Here is a 23,504-nt window from a genome sequence, read left to right on the forward strand (position 1 = left end):
TTAATATTTCAATTAACTCGGAAAATTGGGTGATATGGACATTGTCTTCCTTTGGTTCTGACTGAAATATCCATTGCATAATGGAATGAGCCTGAGGAAAGTTTTTTACTTTATGGATGTGAGGATCCAAAAGACTGCTCACCTGAGATTTAATATACTTCGTTCTGCAATTGGAAGATTTTTTGCAAAAGTTGACAGTGTTTACCAGAGATTTCTTCAGACCCAAGTTTTTGAGGCGTATATTAGTCCAAATGGTATTACTTTCAGTTTTTTGACTCAATCTTTGCATGCAATTTCTCAGCCTTCCAGGCTGTTCTTCAGGATTAAAAACTTTGCAGGATTTCACATCCTCTAGGACAATCCTAGCCTCGTTCTTAATACTCAGTAATTCTTCTCCCTCCTGGATCTGGGCAGTGAGTTCAGTCAGATCAGTATAGCTGTCTTTCAGGCAGTTAGCTACTTTAATAGGATCCTTAAAATCACTTCTGTGGCCAGAGAGGACAATGTCCCAAACAGGTACCAGCTGAAGTCCACGGTCAATGACACACCAGGTTTGATTATTGGCAACTAGACCTTCTTTCCAGTCAGAAAGGCCATTTGCTTCTGGTGGGCCACCTGTCTGAGCCACAGATAATTTGACTTTGGTTTGGAGATTTTGGAAGCTTGTTCTCTGAGAGGCTTTTTTCAAATGAGAGTCTGACATATCCAGACCTGTACCAATGTTCACTCCAAAGCCACTGGAACTGCCCCTTATGTAACTATCCAGGGCCTCTGCTGCTTGCTGTTTCACTTCTGCCAGCTGCTCTTTTTGGAAACCCTCTGAAATGGCTTTCCACCAGTAGATTCCTCCCAGGTGCAGAGGGCCCTGGTTAGCATGAGAACCAAACCTCTGGAAGAAGGCTTCAACCCTATGCCTCAGCAAGCGTAGTTTGTCTGGGTCTTCTGACTTACCCAAAAGGTCTTCAATGCATTTTAATTCCTGGAGAGCAGCATTGGAAAGTTGGAGCTGGTCAATGGGAAAGATGCAGGAGGCCAGTGGGATATAGCTGAACTTGGTTGAGCAGAAATAAGAGTGTGTAGAATGTGACTGTTGTATTTTCTTGGATTCTGAATGCATGCTCTGATCCATACCAGCTTCCAGGCTAATTCCCCAACCTCCACCCTTTGCTAAGGCAGTTACACTGAAGCCCAGCTTCTCTACAGTCTGAGTGAACATGGATTCTTCTTGAGAAGATGTAAATTCTTTCATTTCTGTCCGTGTACCCTGAGTAGGGCCAAGGAGTACAAACTCCGTGGGGATGCAGAGTAGCTCCTCTTTCTTCCCTATAAGACACCTTTGGTCACTGGTTTTGTAAATTCCCTGTAGGGCTAGTCCTCCAGAAGCATGTCTCACCAGTTCTCTATCTAGAAGATTTTTCCTGTGAGAAAGTGCCCCCTTCATGACCTTGAGTTGTCTCTGCATATCTTCCATGACTTCTCCTGGGGGGTTTTCAGGTGATGGCCAGAATTCTTTGGGGATCTCCATTGTTTGCCTCAGCACTGCTTCCTTTTTCCTCACTGCCTCTTCCTGTTGTTGCCTCTGTTCTGACAGCATTTCTCTTTGTTCCTGCAGTGCCTGTTCTGCCTCCATCTTCCTTTTCTTTAATGATTCCACCCAAGACTCCTGTAACTCTGAAAGAGTATTTGAGTGTGACAGGTTAAGCAGTTTCTCCAGGGCCCTTTTCTCCCAGGAATGTTGCACCTGGCATTTCAGTTTCTGGAGGTCTTTTTCTTCTAGCATTGTAAGGCATGGGCAGAAGTCACACCCAGGTGTTCCTGCAGCTTTGACAACTAGTATTCAACTGCCAGTCCTACTTCTCCGAGCATCTCTTGGAGATCTTGCCTATTTTTGCCTCTAAACAGGGGTTCATTGGGCCTAGATTCTGCTGTGTCCATGGCTGTGGAAAGAAAAGATGCTCAGTTAGCCTGTTGCATGTTAATATGCAGAATTCTGTGACTAATTTGCAGAAATCAGTTGCTTTTCTATACACTAATAATGAATTATCAGAAAAAAATTTCAGGGAACAGTCCCATTTATGATCATACTGAAAAGAATGAAATACCAGGGAATAAACTTAACCAAGAAGGTGAAAGACCTATATTCTGAAAACTATAAACACTGATAAAAGAATTTGAAAATGATAAAAAGGAATGGAAAGATATCCTGTGTTCCTTGATTAGAAGGGTTAATGTTGTTAAAAATGTCCATACTATCCAAAGCAATCTATAGATTTAATACAATCACTATCAGAATACCCAGGATACTTTCACAAAAGTAGGACAAATTAATTCTAAAAATTGTTTTGGAACCACAGAAGACTCAATTGCAAGCTGACTGGAGAAAAAAAATAGCTGGATGTATCACGTTCCCTATGCAGACTATACTACAAAGCTACATTAATAAAAAGAGCATGACATTGACATAAAAGCAAACATATAGATCAATGGAATAGAATAGAGAGGCAAGAAATAAACCTACACACTTATGGTCAATAATCTATGACAAAAGAGGTGAGAAAACAATGGAAAAAAAATTCCAATAAATGATGCTGGGAAAATTGGGTAGCTACATTAAAAGAATATTAGGAAAAAGTAGGCAAAGAATAAATAGGTGTTTCTCCAAAGAAGACATACAGATGACCAACAGGCACATGAAAAGTCACTCAACGTTGTTAATTGTTAGGGAAATGCAAATCAAAATGATAATGAGGTATCACCTCAAGCCAATCATAATGGCCATCATCATATATTCTACAAATAATAAATGCTAGAGAGGGTGTATAAAAAGGGAACCCTTGTATACTGTTGCTGAGAATTTAACTTGATTTAGCCACTATGGAAAAGATAGTAGTTTCCTCAAAAGTGAAAAATAGGATCACAATACTACCCAGCAATTCCAGTCCTGGATATATATGCAAAGGAAGTGAAGACAGGATATTGAAGAGATATATGCACCTCCACATTTATTGCATCATTATTCACAATAGCCAAGATATGGAAACAGCCTAAGTGTCAGCCCATGGCTTAATGGATAAAGCGTATGTGATACAGCATGCACAGACACAGACACACAGTGGAATATTATATAGTCACAAGAAAGAGGGAAGTCCTGCCATTTGTGTATGACAACATGGATGGACCTTGAGTGCATTATGCTAAATGAGATAAGTCAGACCAAGAAAGAGAAATTCTGTATCATATCACTTACATGTGGAATCTAAAAAAGCCAAACTTGTAAAACCAGAGTAGTATGGTGGTTACCAGGATTGGAAGGTGTAGGAATTAGGGAGATACTGTTTAAAGGTACAAATGTGCCATCAGTAGATAAATAAGTCCTAGATATCTAGGCTTCCCTGGTGGCTCAGATGGTAAAGAATCCGCCTGCAATGCAGGAGACCTGGGTTTGATCCCTAGGTTGGGAAGATCTCCTGGAAGAGGGCATGGCAACCCACTCCAGCATTTTTGCCTGGAGAATCCTTATGGACACAGGAGCCTGGCAGGCTACAGTCCATGGGGTTGCAAAGAGTTGGACACAACTGAGCGACTAAGCAGAGCACATAGGACACATAGTGATTATAAACAATGGTATGCTATGCTATGCTATGCTAAGTCACTTCAGTTGTGTCCAACTCTGTGTGACCCCATAAACGGCAGCCCACCAGGCTCCCCTGTCCCTGGGATTCTCCAGGCAAGAACACTGGAGTGGGTTGCCATTTCCTTCTCCAATGCATGAAAGTGAAAAGTGAAAGTGAAGTTGCTCAGTTGTGTCCAACTCTTAGCGACCCCATGGACTACAGCCTACCAGGCTCCTCAGTCCATGGGATTTTTCAGGCAAGAGTACTAGAGTGGGGTGCCATTGCCTTCCCCAATTATAAACAATATACTGTATTATAAATGATAAAGTTGCCAAGGGACTTAATCTTATTTGTTCTCACCACAATAAAGAAATGCTACTGTGATGAGATAGAGGTGTTAGCTAACTCTATCTTGGTCATTTGGCGATATAAAAATGTATCATATCAGAACATTGTATACCTTAGACTTATGCAAGGTTATATGTTAATTTATCTCAATAAATAAAATGCACTTCTTAGCTGATTTATACTTGTCACCCTCTTCTCACTCTTCCTCTGACACTAGTTAATATCATTATATATATATCTATTTTATATTATAAACTATATATGTATAATCAAATTCTCTTTATCTACTGATTCCATCTTAATGTGTGTATGTAGAACCAAATGCTCTTATATGCAGTGTTGACTCAATGTTATGTTTTTAACCACCTTGTCTTTGACACATTATATGAGATGAGATTTCACACATTTCAACTTCACACATAATTCAGGTTTCCTCTCTTATTGTATTTCCTGTCCTACTGAATGTCACTATTATAATCCTATGCATCCTCTTCCTCCTAATGTGAATGTAGTTTCATGTCCTTTCAAATTATCCTTTTCAATCTCTCCTAAATCTCAATTCTTTTTAATCCCCTACCACCTCTCCCTTAGATTTTTCCTTCATTTTTGTCTTTACTGAATCACTCTAATTGTCATGTCATCTTACAGTCATTTTGATTTTGTGCTTTCCATCTTCACCAATGTCACTAAAATTTGAATCTAAATTTAATGGCAGACTCAGTAATTCAAAAAACAGCTTTTTTGGGCTTCTCTGGTGGACAGTGGTTAGGAATCCACCTTGCAATGTAGGGAACACTGGTTTGATCCCTGGTCCAGGAAGATCCCACATGCCACAGAGCAACTAAGCCTGTGCACCACAACACCTGCGCCTGTGCTTAGAGCCCACAAGCCACAACTACTGAGCCCATGTGCTGCAACTACTAAAACCCATGTGCCCTACGGGCTGTGCTCCACAATAAAAGAAGCCATAACAATGAGAAGCCCTGGGTATATATGCAAAGGAAGTGAAGACAGGATGTGGATGAGATTATGCAGTGTGCATATGCGCACTGCAACTAGAGTAGCCCCCACTTACTGCAAATAGAGAAAGCCTGCACACAGCAATAAGGACCCAGTGCAGCCAAAACATAATTAGAAGAGAGAACAACTTTTCCAACTGAGTTTTCTAAAATATCTAAATTTTTAAGACAAATTCTTTGAAGTCTCAAGGAATTAACTTATATGCAGAGTACATCATGAAAAATGCTGGACTGGAAGAAACACAAGCTGGAATCAAGATTGCCGGGAGAAATGTCAATAACCTCAGATATGCAGATGACACTACCCTTATGGCAGAAAGTGAAGAAGAACTAAAAAGCCTCTTGATGAAGGTGAAAGAGGAGAATGAAAAAATTGGCTTAAAACTCAACATTCAGAAAATGAAGATCATGGCATCTGGTCCCATCACTTCATGGGAAATAGATGGGGAAACAGTGTCAGACTTTATTTTGGGGGGCTCCAAAATCACTGCAGATGGTGGCTGCAGCCATGAAATTAAAAGATGCTTACTCCTTGGAAGGAAAGTTATGACCAACCTAGATAGCATATTGAAAAGCAGAGACATTAGTTTGCCAACAAAGGTTTGTCTAGTCAAGGCTATGGTTTTTCCAGTGGTCATGTATGGATGTGAGAGTTGGACTGTGAAGAAGGCTGAGCGCCAAAGAATTGATGCTTTTGAACTGTGGTGTTGGAGAAGACTCTTGAGAGTCCCTTGGACTGCAAGGAGATCCAACCAGTCCATTCTGAAGGAGATCAGCCCTGGGATTTCTTTGGAAGGACTGATGCTAAAGCTGAAACTCCAGTATTTTGGCTACCTCATGGGAAGAGTTGACTCATTGGAAAAGACTCTGATGCTGGGAGGGATTGGGGGCAAGAGGAAAAGGGGATGAGAGGGGATGAGATGGCTGGATGGCATCACTGACTCGATGGACGTGAGTCTGAGTGAACTCTGGGAGCTGGTGATGGACAGGGAGGCCTGGCATGCTGTGATTCATGGGGTCGCAGAGTCAGACACGACTGAGCAACTGAACTGAACTGAACTGAATAGTAAGTGATGTTGAGCATGTTTTCATGTGTTTATTAGCCATGTGTATGTCTTCTTTGCAGAAATGTCATTTTAGGTCTTTTGCCCACTTTTTGATATGATTGTTTATTTTTCTGGTATTGAGCTACATGAGCTGCTTGTATATTTTGGAGACTAATTCTTTGTAGGTTTTTTCATTTGGTATTACTTTCTCCCATTCTGAGGACTGTCTGAGGTAAGTGGATTTTATCTTCAAATAATAATTAGAGAGAGCAATGACCTCAACAGCACTGATGGAAGCCAGAAGGCAGTAGGATGGAAGGTTAAACCTACTGAAAGAAAACAGCTGATAAAGTAGGATTCTATACAGAGTTTAAAATATCCTTAAAGAATTATGGTGAAAGAAAAACATAATTGAAAACAGCACAGTAACAAAATTTGCTACCTAGAAATGCACATTGAAGGAACTACTAAGGCATGTTTTTTCAGGAGAAGGAAAATATCACCAATGAATAGTCAGAGATGCAGGAAAAGATGGTGAGGAACAAAGGAATAAATATATGGGAAAATCTAAATAAATGCATAAAACAGTGGGGTTTAAAATACATGATGGCAATTGCATTTAGGCTGGAGTCTGCAACCAAATGGATTTAAAAGACCCTCAGTTCCTTGGGGTATTTGAGAGGAAGGTCAAAGATTCTACTGATTTTTTAGAATATATGTTTCAATTTCTAGAACAATGTCAAATATAAGAGTCAAGAATATATAACTGTAAAACTAACACAGGAAAATAAAATAAGAAACATTTTATTGTACAACTTACCAAATTTGTGGGCTACAGTGAAAGGGCGTGCTTAGAGGGAAATTTACATTGAATGCATACATAACAAAAGAATAGTTATATGAAAACAATAATCTAAGTTTCCATCTGAGGAAATGAAGAGAAAATTAAATCCAAATAAGCAAGAGAAAAGAAATAAGAACTAAAAAACCAATAAAATTGAAAACAGGAAATCAATAGAAAAAAAATCAGTAAAAGTACAACATGATTCTTTGGAAATACTAACAAAACTAATAATTCAGACTGTGAAAAGAGGGAAGACAAATTACTAATATCAGAAGTAAAATATGGGTTATGGATATGAATTCTGTAGACTTTGAGGGATGAAAAAAAGAGTACTATGAAAAACTGTTTGCTCTTTTTTTTTTTCTTCTTTTAGAAGACAGGAGGCCTTTTATTTATTTATTTATTTTTACATTTTAATTATTATATCTTTTTTTTTTTTTTTTTAAATTTTATTTTATTTTTAAACTTTACAATATTGTATTAATTTTGCCAAATATCAAAATGAATTTGCCACAGGTATATCTGTGTTCCCCATCCTGAACCCTCCTCCCTCCTCCCTCCCCATACCCTCCCTCTGAGTCGTCCCAGTGCACCAGCCCCAGGCATCCAGTATCGTGCATCGAACCTGGACTGGTGACTCATTTCATACATGATATTATACATGTTTCAATGCTATTCTCCCAAATCTCCCCACCCTCTCCCTCTCCCACAGAGTCCATAAGACTGATCTATACATCAGTGTCTCTTTTGCTGTCTCGTACATAGGGTTATTGTTACCATCTTTCTAAGTTCCATATATATGCGTTAGTATACTGTATTGGTGTTTTTCTTTCTGGCTTACTTCACTCTGTATAATAGGTTCCAATTTCATCCATCTCATTAGAACTGATTCAAATGTATTCTTTTTAATGGCTGAGTAATACTCCATTGTGTATATGTACCACAGCTTTCTTATCCATTCATCTGCTGATGGGCATCTAGGTTGCTTCCATGTCCTGGCTATTATAAACAGTGCTGCGATGAACATTGGGGTACACGTGTCTCTTTCCCTTCTGGTTTCCTCAGTGTGTATGCCCAGCAGTGGGATTGCTGGATCATAAGGCAGTTCTACTTCCAGTTTTTTAAGGAATCTCCACACTGTTCTCCATAGTGGCTGTACTAGTTTGCATTCCCACCAACAGTGTAAGAGGGTTCCCTTTTCTCCACACCCTCGCCAGCATTTATTGCTTGTAGACTTATGGATTGCAGCCATTCTGACTGGCGTGAAATGGTACCTCATAGTGGTTTTGATTTGCATTTCTCTGATAATGAGTGATGTTGAGCATCTTTTCATGTGTTTGTTAGCCATCTGTATGTCTTCTTTGGAGAAATGTCTATTTAGTTCTTTGGCCCATTTTTTGATTGGGTCATTTATTTTTCTGGAGTTGAGCTGTAGGAGTTGCTTGTATATTTTTGAGATTAGGGTCATAGGGGTCCCAGAAGAAGAAGACAAAAAGAAAGACCATGAGAAAATACTTGAGGAGATAATAGTTGAAAACTTCCCTAAAATGGGGAAGGAAATAATCACCCAAGTCCAAGAAACCCAGAGAGTCCCAAACAGGATAAACCCAAGGAGAAACACCCCAAGACACATATTAATCAAATTAACAAAGATCAAACACAAAGAACAAATATTAAAAGCAGCAAGGGAAAAACAACAAATAACACACAAGGGAATTCCCATAAGGATAACAGTTGATCTTTCAATAGAAACTCTTCAAGCCAGGAGGGAATGGCAAGACATAAAGTGATGAAAGAAAATAACCTACAGCCCAGATTATTGTACCCAGCAAGGATCTCATTCAAATATGAAGGAGAAATCAAAAGCTTCTCAGACAAGCAAAAGCTGAGAGAATTCAGCACCACCAAACCAGCTCTCCAACAAATACTAAAGGATATTCTCTAAACAGGAAACACAAAAACGGTGTATAAACTCGAACCCAAAACAATAAAGTAAATGGCAACGGGATCATACTTATCAGTAATTACCTTAAATGTAAATGGGTTGAATGCCCCAACAAAAAGACAAAGACTGGCTGAATGGATACAAAAACAAGACCCTACATATGTTGTCTACAAGAGACCCACCTCAAAACAGGGGACACATACAGACTGAAAGTGAAGGGCTGGAAAAAGATTTTCCATGCAAATAGGGACCAAAAGAAAGCAGGAGTAGCAATACTTATATCAGATAAAATAGACTTTAAAACAAAGGCTGTGAAAAGAGACAAAGATGGTCACTACATAATGATCAAAGGATCAATCCAAGAAGAAGATATAACAATTATAAATATATATGCACCCAACACGAGAGTGCCACAATATGTAAGACAAATGCTAACAAGTATGAAAGGAGAAATTAACAATAACACAAATAATAGTGGGAGACTTTAATACCCCACTCACACCTATGGCTAGATCAACTAAATAGAAAATTAACAAGGAAACACAAACGTTAAACGATACAATAGACCACTTAGACCTAATTGATATCTATAGGACATTTCATCCCAAAACAATGAATTTCACCTTTTTCTCAAGCGCACATGGAACCTTCTCCAGGATAGATCACATCCTGGGCCATAAATCTAGCCTTGGTAAATTCAAAAAAATTGAAATCATTCCAAGCATCTTTACTGTTTGCTCTTTTGTTTGATAGCCTAGATAAAAGGTATCAATTCCTTGGTAGACCAACTATTAAGCTTACATGAGAGGAAATAAATAATCTAAATAGGCCTGTGTCTGTTAAAAAAATTGAATCAATATTTAACAATCATCCAAAACAGAAATCACTAGTCCCAGTGGAATTCACTGGTGAATTCTACCAAACATTTAGGGAAGAAACTACCAAATATCTACAATCTCTTTCAGAGGACAGAAGCAGAAGTACTTCCTAATTTAGTTCATGAGGTCAGTGTTACCCTGATACCAAAACCATTTAAGGACATTATAAGAAAGAAAACGGAAAACCTATATATCTTATGAAAAAAAATTAACAAATTAAATCTAATAATGTAAAAAGGAGTTATATACCACAACCATGTAGGATTTACCTCAGGTAAGCAAAGTGGATTCAACGTTCAGAATCAATTCATGTAATATACTACAATGAACTGAAAAGAAAAACCACATGGAGAGAACCCATTTGACAAAATCCAATACTTATTCATTATTAAAACTTCCAGCAAGCTAAGAATAGAGGGGAACTTACTGAACTAGATAAAAGACATTAACAAAAGCCCTACTATTAACATTACACTTAATGCTAAGAACCTAGAAACTGTCCTCTTAAAGAAAAATAGGTTAAGGATATCCCGTCTCATCTCTCCTATCACACATTCTATTGGAAGAGTTAGTTAATAAGATAAGGAAATAAAAATATACTGATTTGGGAAGAAATAAATAGAACATGTCTTTGTTTGTAGATGACAGTATGTAAAAAATGCCAAAGAATCAACAAAAAATCTCCTGGGACTGATTACTGAATACAACAAGGTAGTAGAATATAAGGGTTAGAATACAAAACTATTGTTTTTTAATATGCTAGCAATAAGCCATTGGAATTTGAGGTTAAAAACACAATACCATTTAAACTAGCACCCTTGCATAATAAATACTTAAATATAAACCTAATAAAATATATGCAAGATCTATATAAGGAAAACTACAAAACTCTAATGAAAGAAATAAAGGAATATCTATATAAATGGAGAGATATTTATGTTTAATATTGTTAAGGCATCAGTTCTTCCCAACGTAATTTATAGAGACAGTGTCTTCTTCAGCACCACAATTTGAAAGCATCAGTTCTTCAGCACTGAGCTTTCTTTATGGTCCAAGTCTCACATCTGTACATAACTGCTAGAAAACCTATAGGTTTGACTATATGGACCTGTGTTGACAAAGTGATGTCTCTGCTTTTTAATATGCTGTCTAGGTTATTATTACTGTTTAGAAAAAAAAAAGAATTGATCTATAAAGCTGTGAAAGACAAAGAAGACTCTTAAATCACATTGCTGTGTGAAAGAGAACAGTCTGATAATGCTACATACTTTATTATTCCAACTATATGAAATAGTTGAAGTCAAAACTATGGAGACTATAAAATAGATCAGTGGTTGCCAGGGGTTGTAGAGAGAGAAAAAAATTGGTGCCTGTAGGCTTGCTTAATGCAGGGTTGCCACAAGACTTCAGTTTGTAAAAAACACAATATCCACAAAGCACAATAAAATGAGATATGACTGTATACCTATTCAGTTCAGTTCAGTCGCTCTGTGTCCGACTCTTTGTGACCCCATGGACTGCAGCACACCAGGCCTGCCGGTCCATCACCAACTCTCAGAGTTTACCCACTCATGTCCCTTGAGTTGGTGATGCCATGCAACCATCTCATCCTCTGTCGTCCCCTTCTCCCGCCTTCAACCTTTCCCAGCATCAGGGTCTTTTCCAATGAGTCAGTTCTTTGCTTCAGGTGGCCAAAGTATTGGAGTTTCAGCTTCAACATCAGTCCTTCCAACGAACACTCAGGACTGATCTCCTTTAGGATGGACTGGTTGGATCTCCTTGCAGTCCAAGGGACTCTCAAGAGTCTTCTCCAACACCACAGTTCAGAAGCATCAATTTTTTGGTGCTCAGCTTTCTTTATAGTCCAACTCTCACATCCATACATGACTACTGGAAAAACCATAGTTTTGATAGATGTACCTTTGTTGGCAAAGTAATGTCTCTGCTTTTTAATGTGGTGTTTGCTGCTGCTACTGCTGCTAAGTCACTTCAGTCCTGTCCTACTCTGTGTGACCCCATAGACAGCAACCCACCAGGCTCCCCCATCCCTGGGATTCTTCAGGCAAGAACAGTGGAGTCGGTTAATATGGTGTTTAGGTTGGTCATAACTTTCCTTCCAAGGAGTAAGCATCTTTTAATTTCATGGCTGCAGTCACCATCTGCAGTGATTTTGGAGACCCCCAAAATAAAGTCTGCCACTGTTTCCCCATCTATTTGCCATGAAGTCATGGGACCAGATGCTGTGATCTTCGTTTTCTGAATGCTGGCTTAAAAGCCAACTTTTTCACTCTCCTCTTTCACCTTCATCAAGAGGCTCTTTAGTTCTTCTTCACTTTCTGCCATAAGGGTGGTGTCATCTGCTTTTCTGAGGCTATTGATATTTCTCCCGGCAATCTTGATTCCAGTTTGTGTTTCATCCAGCCTGGCATTTTGCATGACGTACTTTGTGTATAAGTTAAATAAGCAGGGTGACAGTATACAGCCTTGACATACTCCTTTCCCAATTTGGAACCAGTCTGTTGTTCCATGTCCAGTTCTAACTGTTGCTTCTTGACCTGCATACAGATTTCTCAGGAGGCAGATAAGGTGGTCTGGTATTCCCATCTCTTTAAGTATTTTCCAAAGTTTTTCCAATTCACACAAAGGCTTTAGTGTAGTCAACGAAGCAGAAGTAGCTATTTTTCTGGAATTTTCTCGCATTTTCTATGATCCAAAGGATGTAGACAATTTGATCTCTGGTTCCTTTGCCTTTTCTGAATCTAACTTGAACATCTGAAAGTTCACGGTTCATGTAGTATAGAAGCCTGGGTTGGAGAGTTTTGAGCATTACTTGGCTAGCGTGTGAATTGAGTGCAATTGTGCAGTCCTTTGAATATTCTTTACCATTTCCCTTCTTTGGGATTGGAATTAAAACTGACCTTTTCCAGTCCTGTGGCCACTGCTGAGTTTTCCAAATTTCCTGGCATATTGAGTGAAGTACTTTCACAGCATCATCTTTTAGGATTTGTAATAGCTTAACTGGAATTCCATCACCTCCTTTAGCTTTGTTCATAGTGATGAACAAAGGCCCACTTGACTTTGTATACCAAGATGTCTGGCTCTAGGTATACATCTTGTATACCAAGATGTCTGGCTCTATGGTTATCTGGGTCATGAAGATCTTTTTTGTATAATTCTTCTGTGTATTCTTACCACCTCTTCTTAATATCTTCTGCTTCTGTTAGGTCCATACCATTTCTTTCCTTTATTTTGCCCATCTTTACATGAAATGTTCCCTTGGTATCTTTAATTTTCTTAAAGAGATCTCTAGTCTTTCCCATTCTATTGTTTTCCTCTATTTCTTTGTATTGATCACTGAGGAAGGCTTTCTTATCTCTCCTTGCTATTTGGAACTCTACATTCCCATGGGTATATCTTTCCTTTTCTCCTTTGCTTTTAGCTTCTTTTCTTTCCTCAGCTATTTGTAAGGCCTCCTCAGAAAGCCATTTTGCATTTCTTTTTCTTGGGGATGGTCTTGATCATTGTCTCCTGTACAGTGTCACGAACATCTGTCCATAGTTCTTCAGACACTCTATCAGATCTAATCCCTTGAATCTATTTGTCACTTCCACTGTATAATCATAAGGGATTTGATTTAGGTCATACCTGAATGGTCTAGTGGTTTTCCCTACTTTCTTCAATTTAAATCTGAATTTGGCAATAAGGAGTTCATGATCTGAGCCACAGTCAGCTCTGGGTCTTGTTTTGCTGACTGTATAGAGCCCTCCATCTTTGGCTGCAAAGAATATAATCAACCTGATATCGTTATTGACCATCTGGTGATGTTCATGTGTAGTCTTCTCTTTTATTGTTGGAAGAGGGTGTGTGCTATGACCAGTGCTTATTCTTGGAAAAACTCTGTTAGTCTTTGGCCTGCTTCATTTTATACTCCAAGGCCAAATTTGCCTGTTACTCCAGATGTTTCTTTACTTCCTACTTTTGCATTCCAGTCCCCTAAAGTGAAAAAGACATCTTTTTTGGGTGTTAGTTCTAGAAGGTCTTGTGGGTCTTCATAGAACTGTTCAATTTCAGCTTCTTCAGCATTACTGGTGGGGGCATAGACTTGGATTACTGTTATATCGAATGGTTTGCCTTGGAAGTAAACAGATCATTCTGTTTTTTTTTTTTTTTTCCCCCTAAGTACTGCATTTTTGAGTCTTGTTGACTATGAGGGCTACTCCATTTCTTCTATGGGAATCTTGCCCACAGTAGTAGATACAATGGTCATCTGAATTAAATATGCACATTCCAGTCCATTTTAGTTCACTGATTCCTAAAATGTTGATGTTCACTCTTGCCATCTCCTGGTTGACCACTTCCCTTTTGCCTTGATTCATGGACCTAACATTTCAGGTTCCTATGCAATGTTGCTGTTTACAGCATCGGACTTTACTTCCGTCACCAGTCACATCCACAACTGGGCTTTGTTTTTGCTTTGGCTCCGTCTCTTCATTCTTTCTGTAGTTATTTTTTCATTCTTCTCCAGTAGCCTATTGGGCAACTACCAACCTGGGGAGTTCATCTTTCAGTGTCATATCTTTTGCCTTTTCATACTGTTCATGGGGTTCTCAAAGCAAGAATACTGAAGTGGTTTGCCATTCCCTTCTCCAGAGAATGCATAAGGTTTAGCCACCATCTTTGAGCTTTGCTCTCTCATTTATCCTTATTTCATTCGTTGCATGTCCTTATCCCCTGATTGTTTCATATTAGCCCCCAGACATGCTCAGGCATTCCTATTCTAGATAAATACAGGTTGGAGTTTGTCTCCTCTTTAAGTTCTCAGCCTGTTTATTCCTTTCACTATAATATTTCCAAAAACTTGAAACATTATCTTAGTAAGTATGACTATATGTGCTGTGCTGTGCTTAGTTGCTCAGTCGTGTCTGACTCTTTACAACCCCATGGACTATAGTCCCCCAGTGTCCTCTGTTCATGGAATTCTCTAGGCAGTTCTACAGTAGGTAGTTATTTCCTTCTCCAGGCGATCTTCCCAACCCAGGGGTCAAATCTGGGTTTCCTACACTGCAGGCGGATTCTTTACTCTCTGAGTCATCAAATATGAATGAATGTGCTTAGTTGCTCCCGACTCTTTGTGACCCCATGGACTGTAGCCCACCAGGCTCCTTTGTCCATGGGGATTCTCTAGGCAAGAATACTGGAGGAGGGTTGCCATGCCCTCCTCCAGAGGATCTTCCCAACCGAGGGATCGAACCCAAGTCTCCCACACTGTAGGCGGATTCTTTATCATCTGAGCCACCAGGGAAGCCCTCAAATATGAATATATTATGGCTAAATAAGCTAATGAACATTCTGTTTACTATTTTTTGTAAGTTTAGGTTGTGCCATATGACTTTTAATACCACAATCCTGTCCTTCAGTCTCTGATTGCTAAGTTAAATAACATATTTTTGTACTCTGTCTTCATCTTACTGATTGTTAAGACCAATGAAACTGTTTTCTTCTTTCTTGTGTTTATCTAAGCTAGTTTAATACAAAAATAAACCAAGGTTGTGCTGTGCTGTGCTTAGTCACTCAGTCGTGTTCAACTCTTTGTGACCCCGTGGACTGTAGCCTGTCAGACTCCTGTCCATGGGGATTCTCCAGGCAAAGAATACTGGAGTGGATTGCCATGCCCTCCTCCAGGGGATCTTCCCAACCCAGCGATTGAACCCAGGTCTCCCACATTGCAGGCAGATTCTTTACCATCTGAACCACGAGGGAAGCCCAAACCAAGGATGCCCTACATTTATTTCAGTGTTTACAAATACTGGTCATTTGCCAGTAACGTTCTAGGTTCTATAGATTGCTCGCTGAAGAAGACAGAGACGTCCTTGCTCACCCACGGTGAGGAGACAGATAATTAATACATAAATTGATATAATAAATAATAATATTATAATATTATTATAATGTTATAATAAATATAATATTATTATAAGAAGAGGACTACTGATTATAAAGTGGATTATCTTGTGTGTGTCTGTGTGTGAGTGCCCCTGGGTGGAACATCACACATATAAGCCATATTCATCACCCAGCTGTCAAAGTGAGCCCCTCCTTTGCTTCTACCCACTGCTGTGGAAGTGCTTTCAGTTTTATTTCTCTTTCTCTCATTTTCCAGAAACAATAGTTTTTTTCTTTTTTTTTAATTTAGCAATGTCTTGGCAAGGATAGAAAACTTTTCCACATAAGGAAATATTGTCATGTACTATAGACTCTGTCTCAACTTCATTCTTGCAACAGAAGTTTAGTTTAGAAATAAACATTTCAGGGAGGAGCCAAGATGGCGGAGGAGTAGGACGGGGAGAACACTTTCTCCCCCACAAATTCATCAAAAGAGCATTTAAACGTCGAGTAAATTCCACAAAACAACTTCTGAATGCCGGCAGAGGACATCAGGCACCCAGAAAAGCAACCCAACTCTTGAAAGGAGGTAGGAAAAATATTAAAAAAAAAAAAAAAAAGAGACAAAGAGGGAGGGACGGAGTTCCGTCCCGGAAGGGAATCTTAAAAAGAGAGAAGTTTCCAAACATCAGGAAACCTTCTCACTGCCGAATCTGTGCCGAGCTTTGGAAGCACAGAGGGCAACATAACAGGGAGAAAAATAAATAAACAATTTAAAACTCGAGATTGCGAGCCCTACGGTAACTCCCCAGCAGAGAAGCAGCGCAGACGCCTGCATCCGCCATTAGCAAACCGGGCTGGGCAGGGAGGCGCGGCGTGGGCTGCATCGCTGAGAGTAAGAATCTGGCCTGAATACCCTGAGCGCTATCTGAGCGAAATAATTTGGGCTAGCAAACCAGACTGTGGGATACCTACCACGCGAAAAGCCAGCCCTAACCTAAGACCGCCAGGCCCGCACACGGAACAAAGGACTGAGCAGAGATAGCCGGCTGCAGACCTTCCCCCTCCGGTGACAGGCAGCCAGAGCCGGAAGGGGGCAATCGCAGCCCCAGAGAGACATTATCTATAAAATTGTAAGCAGGCTTCTTTGCTAACTAAAACTTCTTGGGGGTCTGGACGGTCAACATCTGCCTGAGAAGGTGCGCCGGTTTTACATCCAGATAACCGAGTGGCGGGGAGGTGATAAGTCGCAGCATTGGCGCTCGCCTGGGAAGAGCAAATTGGCGCTCGGACCTGGGAAGAGCACAAAACGCAGGCCCAACTGAGTCTGCGCCTCTGAGGACTACCTGAGTACCTGAACCTGAGCGGCTTGGACCTGGGAGGTGCATGCAGCTCAGGGCCAGCCTCGGATTGTTCCCGGCAGAACAACCTAGAGTCCGAGCAGTGTGGACAGGGAGGCTACACGCGCGCCGTGGTGAGCGGGCAGACCCAGGGTGGCTGAGGCACTGCAGCCCACGCCAGTGTTATTTGTTTGCAGCATCCCTCCCTCCATCCCCACAGCGTGACTGAACAAGTAAGCCTAAAAAAAAAAAAAAAAAAAAAAAAGTGTCCTCCACCGTGCCCTTTGAGTCAGGGCGGAAACCAGATACTGAAGAGACTAGCAAACAGAAGAAGATATAACAGAGGGAAACGCCTTGGAAGCTACAGGCAATAGATCAAAACCCTGTGGTTACTACGGACTACATAGGAAGGGGCCTATAGATCTTGAGAAATATAAATCTGACCAAGGAACTAGCCAAAAATGAACTGAACCCACAACACCCACAAAAAAACCCAAAAAAGTCCTAGATATATTTTTTTATTATTTTTACGATCATTCTTTCTTTTTTTTTTTTTAACTAAAAAAAAAAAAAAAAATTTTTAAGTCCTCTATTGTTCCTTTAATTTTCACTTTTATAACCTATTACTTTGCAAAAAAAAAAAAAAAAGACCCTATTTTTTTCTTCTTCAGCAAACTTCACATATATATATTTTATAATTTTTTGACCTTGTTTTTTTTTTTGTTTGTTTTTGTTTTTTTTTTTTTTCTTTTTCTTTAACATTGTATTTTTGAAATTCCAAACTCTACTCTAGATTTTTAATTTTCGCTTTTTGGTATATGTTATCAATTTTGTACCTATAGTTTTTTTTTATATAATTTCTGTGACTTTTTTTTTTTTTTTTTTCTTCTTCTCTGTTTATTTCTCTTCTTCTTTTATATAACATTGTATATCTGAAATTCCAAACTTTACTCTAGATTTTTAATTTATGCTTTTTGGTATTTGATATCAATTTTGTACCTGTATTTTCTTTATAATTTTTGTGACATTGTTCGTATTTGTTTGTTTGTTTTCTCTCTTTATTTCTTCTTCTTTTTTTTTTTTTTAACATTGTATTTTTGAAATTCCAAACTCTACTCTAGATTTTTAATTTTGCTTTCTGGTATTAGTTATCAATTTTGTACCTGTACTTTCTTTATAATTTTCATGACCTTGTTTGTTTTTGTTTGTTCGCTTTTTTTCTCTCTTTCTTTTCCTTCTTCTTTTCTTTAACATCGTATTTTTGAAATTCCAAACTCTACTCTAGATTTTTAATTTTCGCTTTCTGGTATTAGTTATCAATTTTGTACCTGTACTTTCTTTATAATTTTCGCGACCTTGTTTTTGTTTTTGTTTGTTTGTTTTTTGTTTGTTCGTTCTTTCTCTCTTTCTTTTCCTTCTTCTTTTCTTTAACATCGTATTTTTGAAATTCCAAACTCTACTCTAGATTTTTGATTTTTGCTTTTATGTATTTGTTACCAATTTTGTACCTTTAAGGACCCAATCTACAGGACCCATTTTTTCACTAGGGAGTGAGATTACTGGCTTGACTGCTCTCTCTCCCTTTGGACCCTCCTTTTTCTCCACCAGGTCGCCTGTGTCTCCTCCCTAACCCCTCTCTACTCTACCCAACTCTGTGAATTTCTGTGTGTTCCAGATGGTGGAGAACACTTAGGGAACTGATTACTGGCTGGATCTGTCTCCCTCCTTTTCATTCCCCCCTTTTATCCTTCTGGCCACCTCTGTTACCTTCCTCCTTCTTCTCTTCTCTGTATAACCCCGTGAACATCTCTGAGTGGTCCAGTTGTGGAGTGCACATAAGGAAGTGACTACTGGCTAGCCCACTCTCTCCACTATTGATTCACCTCATCTCATTTGGGTCACCTCTAACTCCCCCTCCTCCCTCTTCTCTTCTCCATGTAACCCTGTGAACCTCTCTGAGTGACCCTCACTGTAGAGAAACTTATCATCTTTAATGTAGATGTTTTATCAATGGTGCTGTATAGAAGGAGAAGTTTTGAAACTACTGTAAAAATAAGACCGATAATCGGAAGCAGGAGACTTAAGTCCATACCCTGACTCCAGGAACTCCTGACTCAAGGAACATTCATTGACAGGAGCTCATCAAATGCCTCCATACCGACACTGAAACCAAGCACCACACAAGGGCCAATAAGTTCAGGGCAAGACATACCAAGCAAATTCTCCAGCAACAAAGGAACACAGCCCTGAGCTTCAAGATACAGGCTGCCCAAAGTCACCCCAAAACTATAGACATCTCATAACTCATTACTGGACATTTCATTGCACTCCAGAGAGAAGAAATACAGCTCCACCCACCAGAACACCGACACAAGCTTCCTAACCAGGAAACCTTGACAAGCCACCTGTACAAACCCACACACAGTGAGGAAACGCCATAATAAAGAGAACTCCACAAACTGCCAGAATACAGAAAGGACACCCCAAACTCAGCAATTTAAACAAGATGAAGAGACAGAGGAATACTCAGCAGATAAAGGAACAGGATAAATGCCCACCAAACCAAAAAAAAGAGGAAGAGATAGGGAATCTACCTGATAAAGAATTCGAATAATGATAGTGAAATTGATCCAAAATCTTGAAACTAAAATGGAATCACAGATAAATAGCCTGGAGACAAGGATTGAGAAGATGCAAGAAAGGTTTAACAAGGACCTAGAAGAAATAAAAAGAGTCAATATATAATGAATAATGCAATAAGTGAAATTAAAAACACTCTGGAGGCAACAAATAGTAGAATAACAGAGGCAGAAGACAGGATTAGTGAATTAGAAGATAGAATGGTAGAAATAAATGAATCAGAGAGGATTAAAGAAAAACGAATTAAAAGAAATGAGGACAATCTCAGAGACCTCCAGGACAATATTAAACGCTACAACATTGAATCATAGGGTTCCAGAAGAAGAAGACAAAAGAAAGACCATGAGAAAATACTTGAGGAGATAATAGTTGAAAACTTCCTAAAATGGGGAAGGAAATAATCACCCAAGTCCAAGAAACCCAGAGAGTCCCAAACAGGATAAAACCAAGGAGAAACACCCCAAGACACATATTAATCAAATTAACAAAGATCAAACACAAAGAACAAATATTAAAAGCAGCAAGGGAAAAACAACAAATAACACAAGGGAATTCCCATAAGGATAACAGCTGATCTTTCAATAGAAACTCTTCAAGCCAGGAGGGAATGGCAAGACATACTTAAAATGATGAAAGAAAATAACCTACAGCCCAGATTATTGTACCCAGCAAGGATCTCATTCAAGTATGAAGGAGAAATCAAAAGCTTTTCAGACAAGCAAAAGCTGAGAGAATTCTGCACCACCAAACCAGCTCTCCAACAAATACTAAAGGATATTCTCTAGACAGGAAACACAAAACGTGTGTATAAACTCGAACCCAAAACAATAAAGTAAATGGCAACGGAACATACTTATCAGTAATTACCTTAAATGTAAATGGGTTGAATGCCCAAACAAAAAGACAAAGACTGGCTGAATGGATACAAAAACAAGACCCCTACATATGTTGTCTACAAGAGACCCACCTCAAAACAGGGGACACATACAGACTGAAAGTGAAGGGCTGGAAAAAGATTTTCCATGCAAATAGGGACCAAAAGAAAGCAGGAGTAGCAATACTCATATCAGATAAAATAGACTTTAAAACAAAGGCTGTGAAAAGAGACAAAGAAGGTCACTACATAATGATCAAAGGATCAATCCAAGAAGAAGATATAACAATTATATATGCACCCAACACGGGAGCACCACAGTACGTAAGACAAATGCTAACAAGTATGAAAGGAGAAATTAACAATAACACAATAATAGTGGGAGACTTTAATACCCCACTCACACCTATGGATAGATCAACTAAACAGAAAATTAACAAGGAAACACAAACTTTAAACGATACAATAGACCAGTTAGACCTAATTGATATCTATAGGTCATTTCATCCCAAAACAATGAATTTCACCTTTTTCTCAAGCACACATGGAACCTTCTCCAGGATAGATCACATCCTGGGCCATAAAGCTAGCCCTGGTAAATTCAAAAAAATAGAAATCATTCCAAGCATTTTTCTGACCACAATGCAGTAAGATTAGATCTCAATTACAGGAGAAAAACTATTAAAAATTCCAACATATGAAATTTGCATAGAAACGAATGAAAATGAAAACACAACAACCCAAAACCTGTGGGACATGGTAAAAGCAGTCCTAAGGGGAAAGTTCATAGCAATACAGGCACACCTCAAGAAACAAGAAAAAGTCAAATAAATAACCTAACTCTACACCTAAAGCAACTAGAAAAGGAAGAAATGAAGAACCCCAGGGTTAGTAGAAGGAAAGAAATCTTAAAAATTAGAGCAGAAATAAATGCAAAAGAAACAAAAGAGACCATAGCAAAAATCAACAAAACCAAAAGCTGGTTCTTTGAAAGGATAAATAAAATTGACAAACCATTAGCCAGACTCATCAAGAAACAAAGGGAGAAAAATCAAATCAACAAAATTAGAAACGAAAATGGAGAGATCACAACAGACAACACAGAAATACAAAGGATCATAAGAGACTACTATCAACAATTATATGCCAATAAAATGGACAACGTGGAAGAAATGGACAAATTCTTAGAAAAGTACAACTTTCCAAAACTGGACCAGGAAGAAATAGAAAATCTTAACAGACCCATCACAAGCATGGAAATTGAAACTGTAATCAAAAATCTTCCAGCAAACAAAAGCCCCGGTCCAGACGGCTTCACAGCTGAATTCTACCAAAAATTTAGAGAAGAGCTAACACCTGTCCTGCTCAAAGTCTTCCAGAAAATTGCAGAGGAAGGTAAACTTCCAAACTCATTCTATGAGGCCACCATCACCCTAATACCAAAACCTGACAAAGATCCCACAAAAAAAGAAAACTACAGGCCAATATCACTGATGAACATAGATGCAAAAATCCTTAACAAAATTCTAGCAATCAGAATCCAACAACACATTAAAAAGATCATACACCATGATCAAGTGGGCTTTATCCCAGGGATGCAAGGATTCTTCAATATCCGCAAATCAATCAATGTAATACACCACATTAACAAATTGAAAATAAAAACCATATGATTATCTCAATAGATGCAGAGAAAGCCTTTGACAAAATTCAACATCCATTTATGATAAAAACCCTCCAGAAAGCAGGAATAGAAGGAACATACCTCAACATAATAAAAGCTATATATGACAAACCCACTGCAAACATTATCCTCAATGGTGAAAAATTGAAAGCATTTCCTCTAAAGTCAGGAACAAGACAAGGGTGCCCACTTTCACCATTACTATTCAACATAGTTTTGGAAGTTTTGGCCACAGCAATCAGAGCAGAAAAAGAAATAAAAGGAATCCAAATTGGAAAAGAAGAAGTAAAACTCTCACTATTTGCAGATGACATGATCCTCTACATAGAAAACCCTAAAGAGTCCACCAGAAAATTACTAGAAATAATCAATGACTACAGTAAAGTTGCAGGATATAAAATCAACACACAGAAATCCCTGGCATTCCTATACACTAATAATGAGAAAACAGAAAGAGAAATTAAGGAAACAATTCCATTCACCATTGCAACGGAAAGAATAAAATACTTAGGAATATATCTACCTAAAAGAAACTAAAGACCTATATATAGAAAACTATAAAACACTGGTGAAAGAAATCAAAGAGGACACTAATAGATGGAGAAATATACCATGTTCATGGATTGGAAGAATCAATATAGTGAAAATGAGTATACTACCCAAAGCAATTTATAGATTCAACGCAATCCCTATCAAGCTACCAACAGTATTCTTCACAGAGCTAGAACAAATAATTTCACAATTTGTATGGAAATACAAAAAACCTCGAATAGCCAAAGCGATCTTGAGAAAGAAGAATGGAACTGGAGGAATCAACCTACCTGACTTCAGGCTCTACTACAAAGCCACAGTTATCAAGACAGTATGGTACTGGCACAAAGACAGAAATATTGATCAATGGAATAAAATAGAAAGCCCAGAGATAAATCCACGCACATATGGACACCTTATCTTGACAAAGGAGGCAAGAATATACAATGGATTAAAGACAATCTCTTTAACAAGTGGTGCTGGGAAATCTGGTCAACCACTTGTAAAAGAATGAAACTAGAACACTTTCTAACACCATACACAAAAATAAACTCAAAATGGATTAAAGATCTAAACGTAAGACCAGAAACTATAAAACTCCTAGAGGAGAACATAGGCAAAAACACTCTCCGACATACATCACAGCAGGATCCTCTATGACCCACCTCCCAGAATATTGGAAATAAAAGCAAAAATAAACAAATGGGACCTAATTAACCTTAAAAGCTTCTGCACATCAAAGGAAACTATTAGCAAGGTGAAAAGACAGCCTTCAGAATGGGAGAAAATAATAGCAAATGAAGCAACCGACCAACAACTAATCTCAAAAATATACAAGCAACTCCTACAGCTCAACTC

The 23,504-nt window shown here is 38.7% G+C and overlaps 1 protein-coding gene across 1 annotated transcript in view; it reads right to left on the reverse strand.

The window, feature by feature from the left end:
• LOC102286614 (interferon-induced very large GTPase 1-like) overlaps positions 1 to 23,504 on the reverse strand; it is a 46,524-nt gene that overhangs the window by 7,175 nt on the left and 15,845 nt on the right. Inside the window, 2 exon segments of the mRNA XM_070383853.1 lie at positions 2 to 1,779; positions 1,782 to 1,937. Coding sequence (XP_070239954.1) covers positions 2 to 1,779; positions 1,782 to 1,935 — 1,932 coding nt within the window. The 5' untranslated portion in view covers positions 1,936 to 1,937.

The sequence above is a fragment of the Bos mutus genome, chromosome 15 (genome assembly GCF_027580195.1).
Source record: "Bos mutus isolate GX-2022 chromosome 15, NWIPB_WYAK_1.1, whole genome shotgun sequence".
Lineage (NCBI taxonomy): Eukaryota > Metazoa > Chordata > Mammalia > Artiodactyla > Bovidae > Bos > Bos mutus.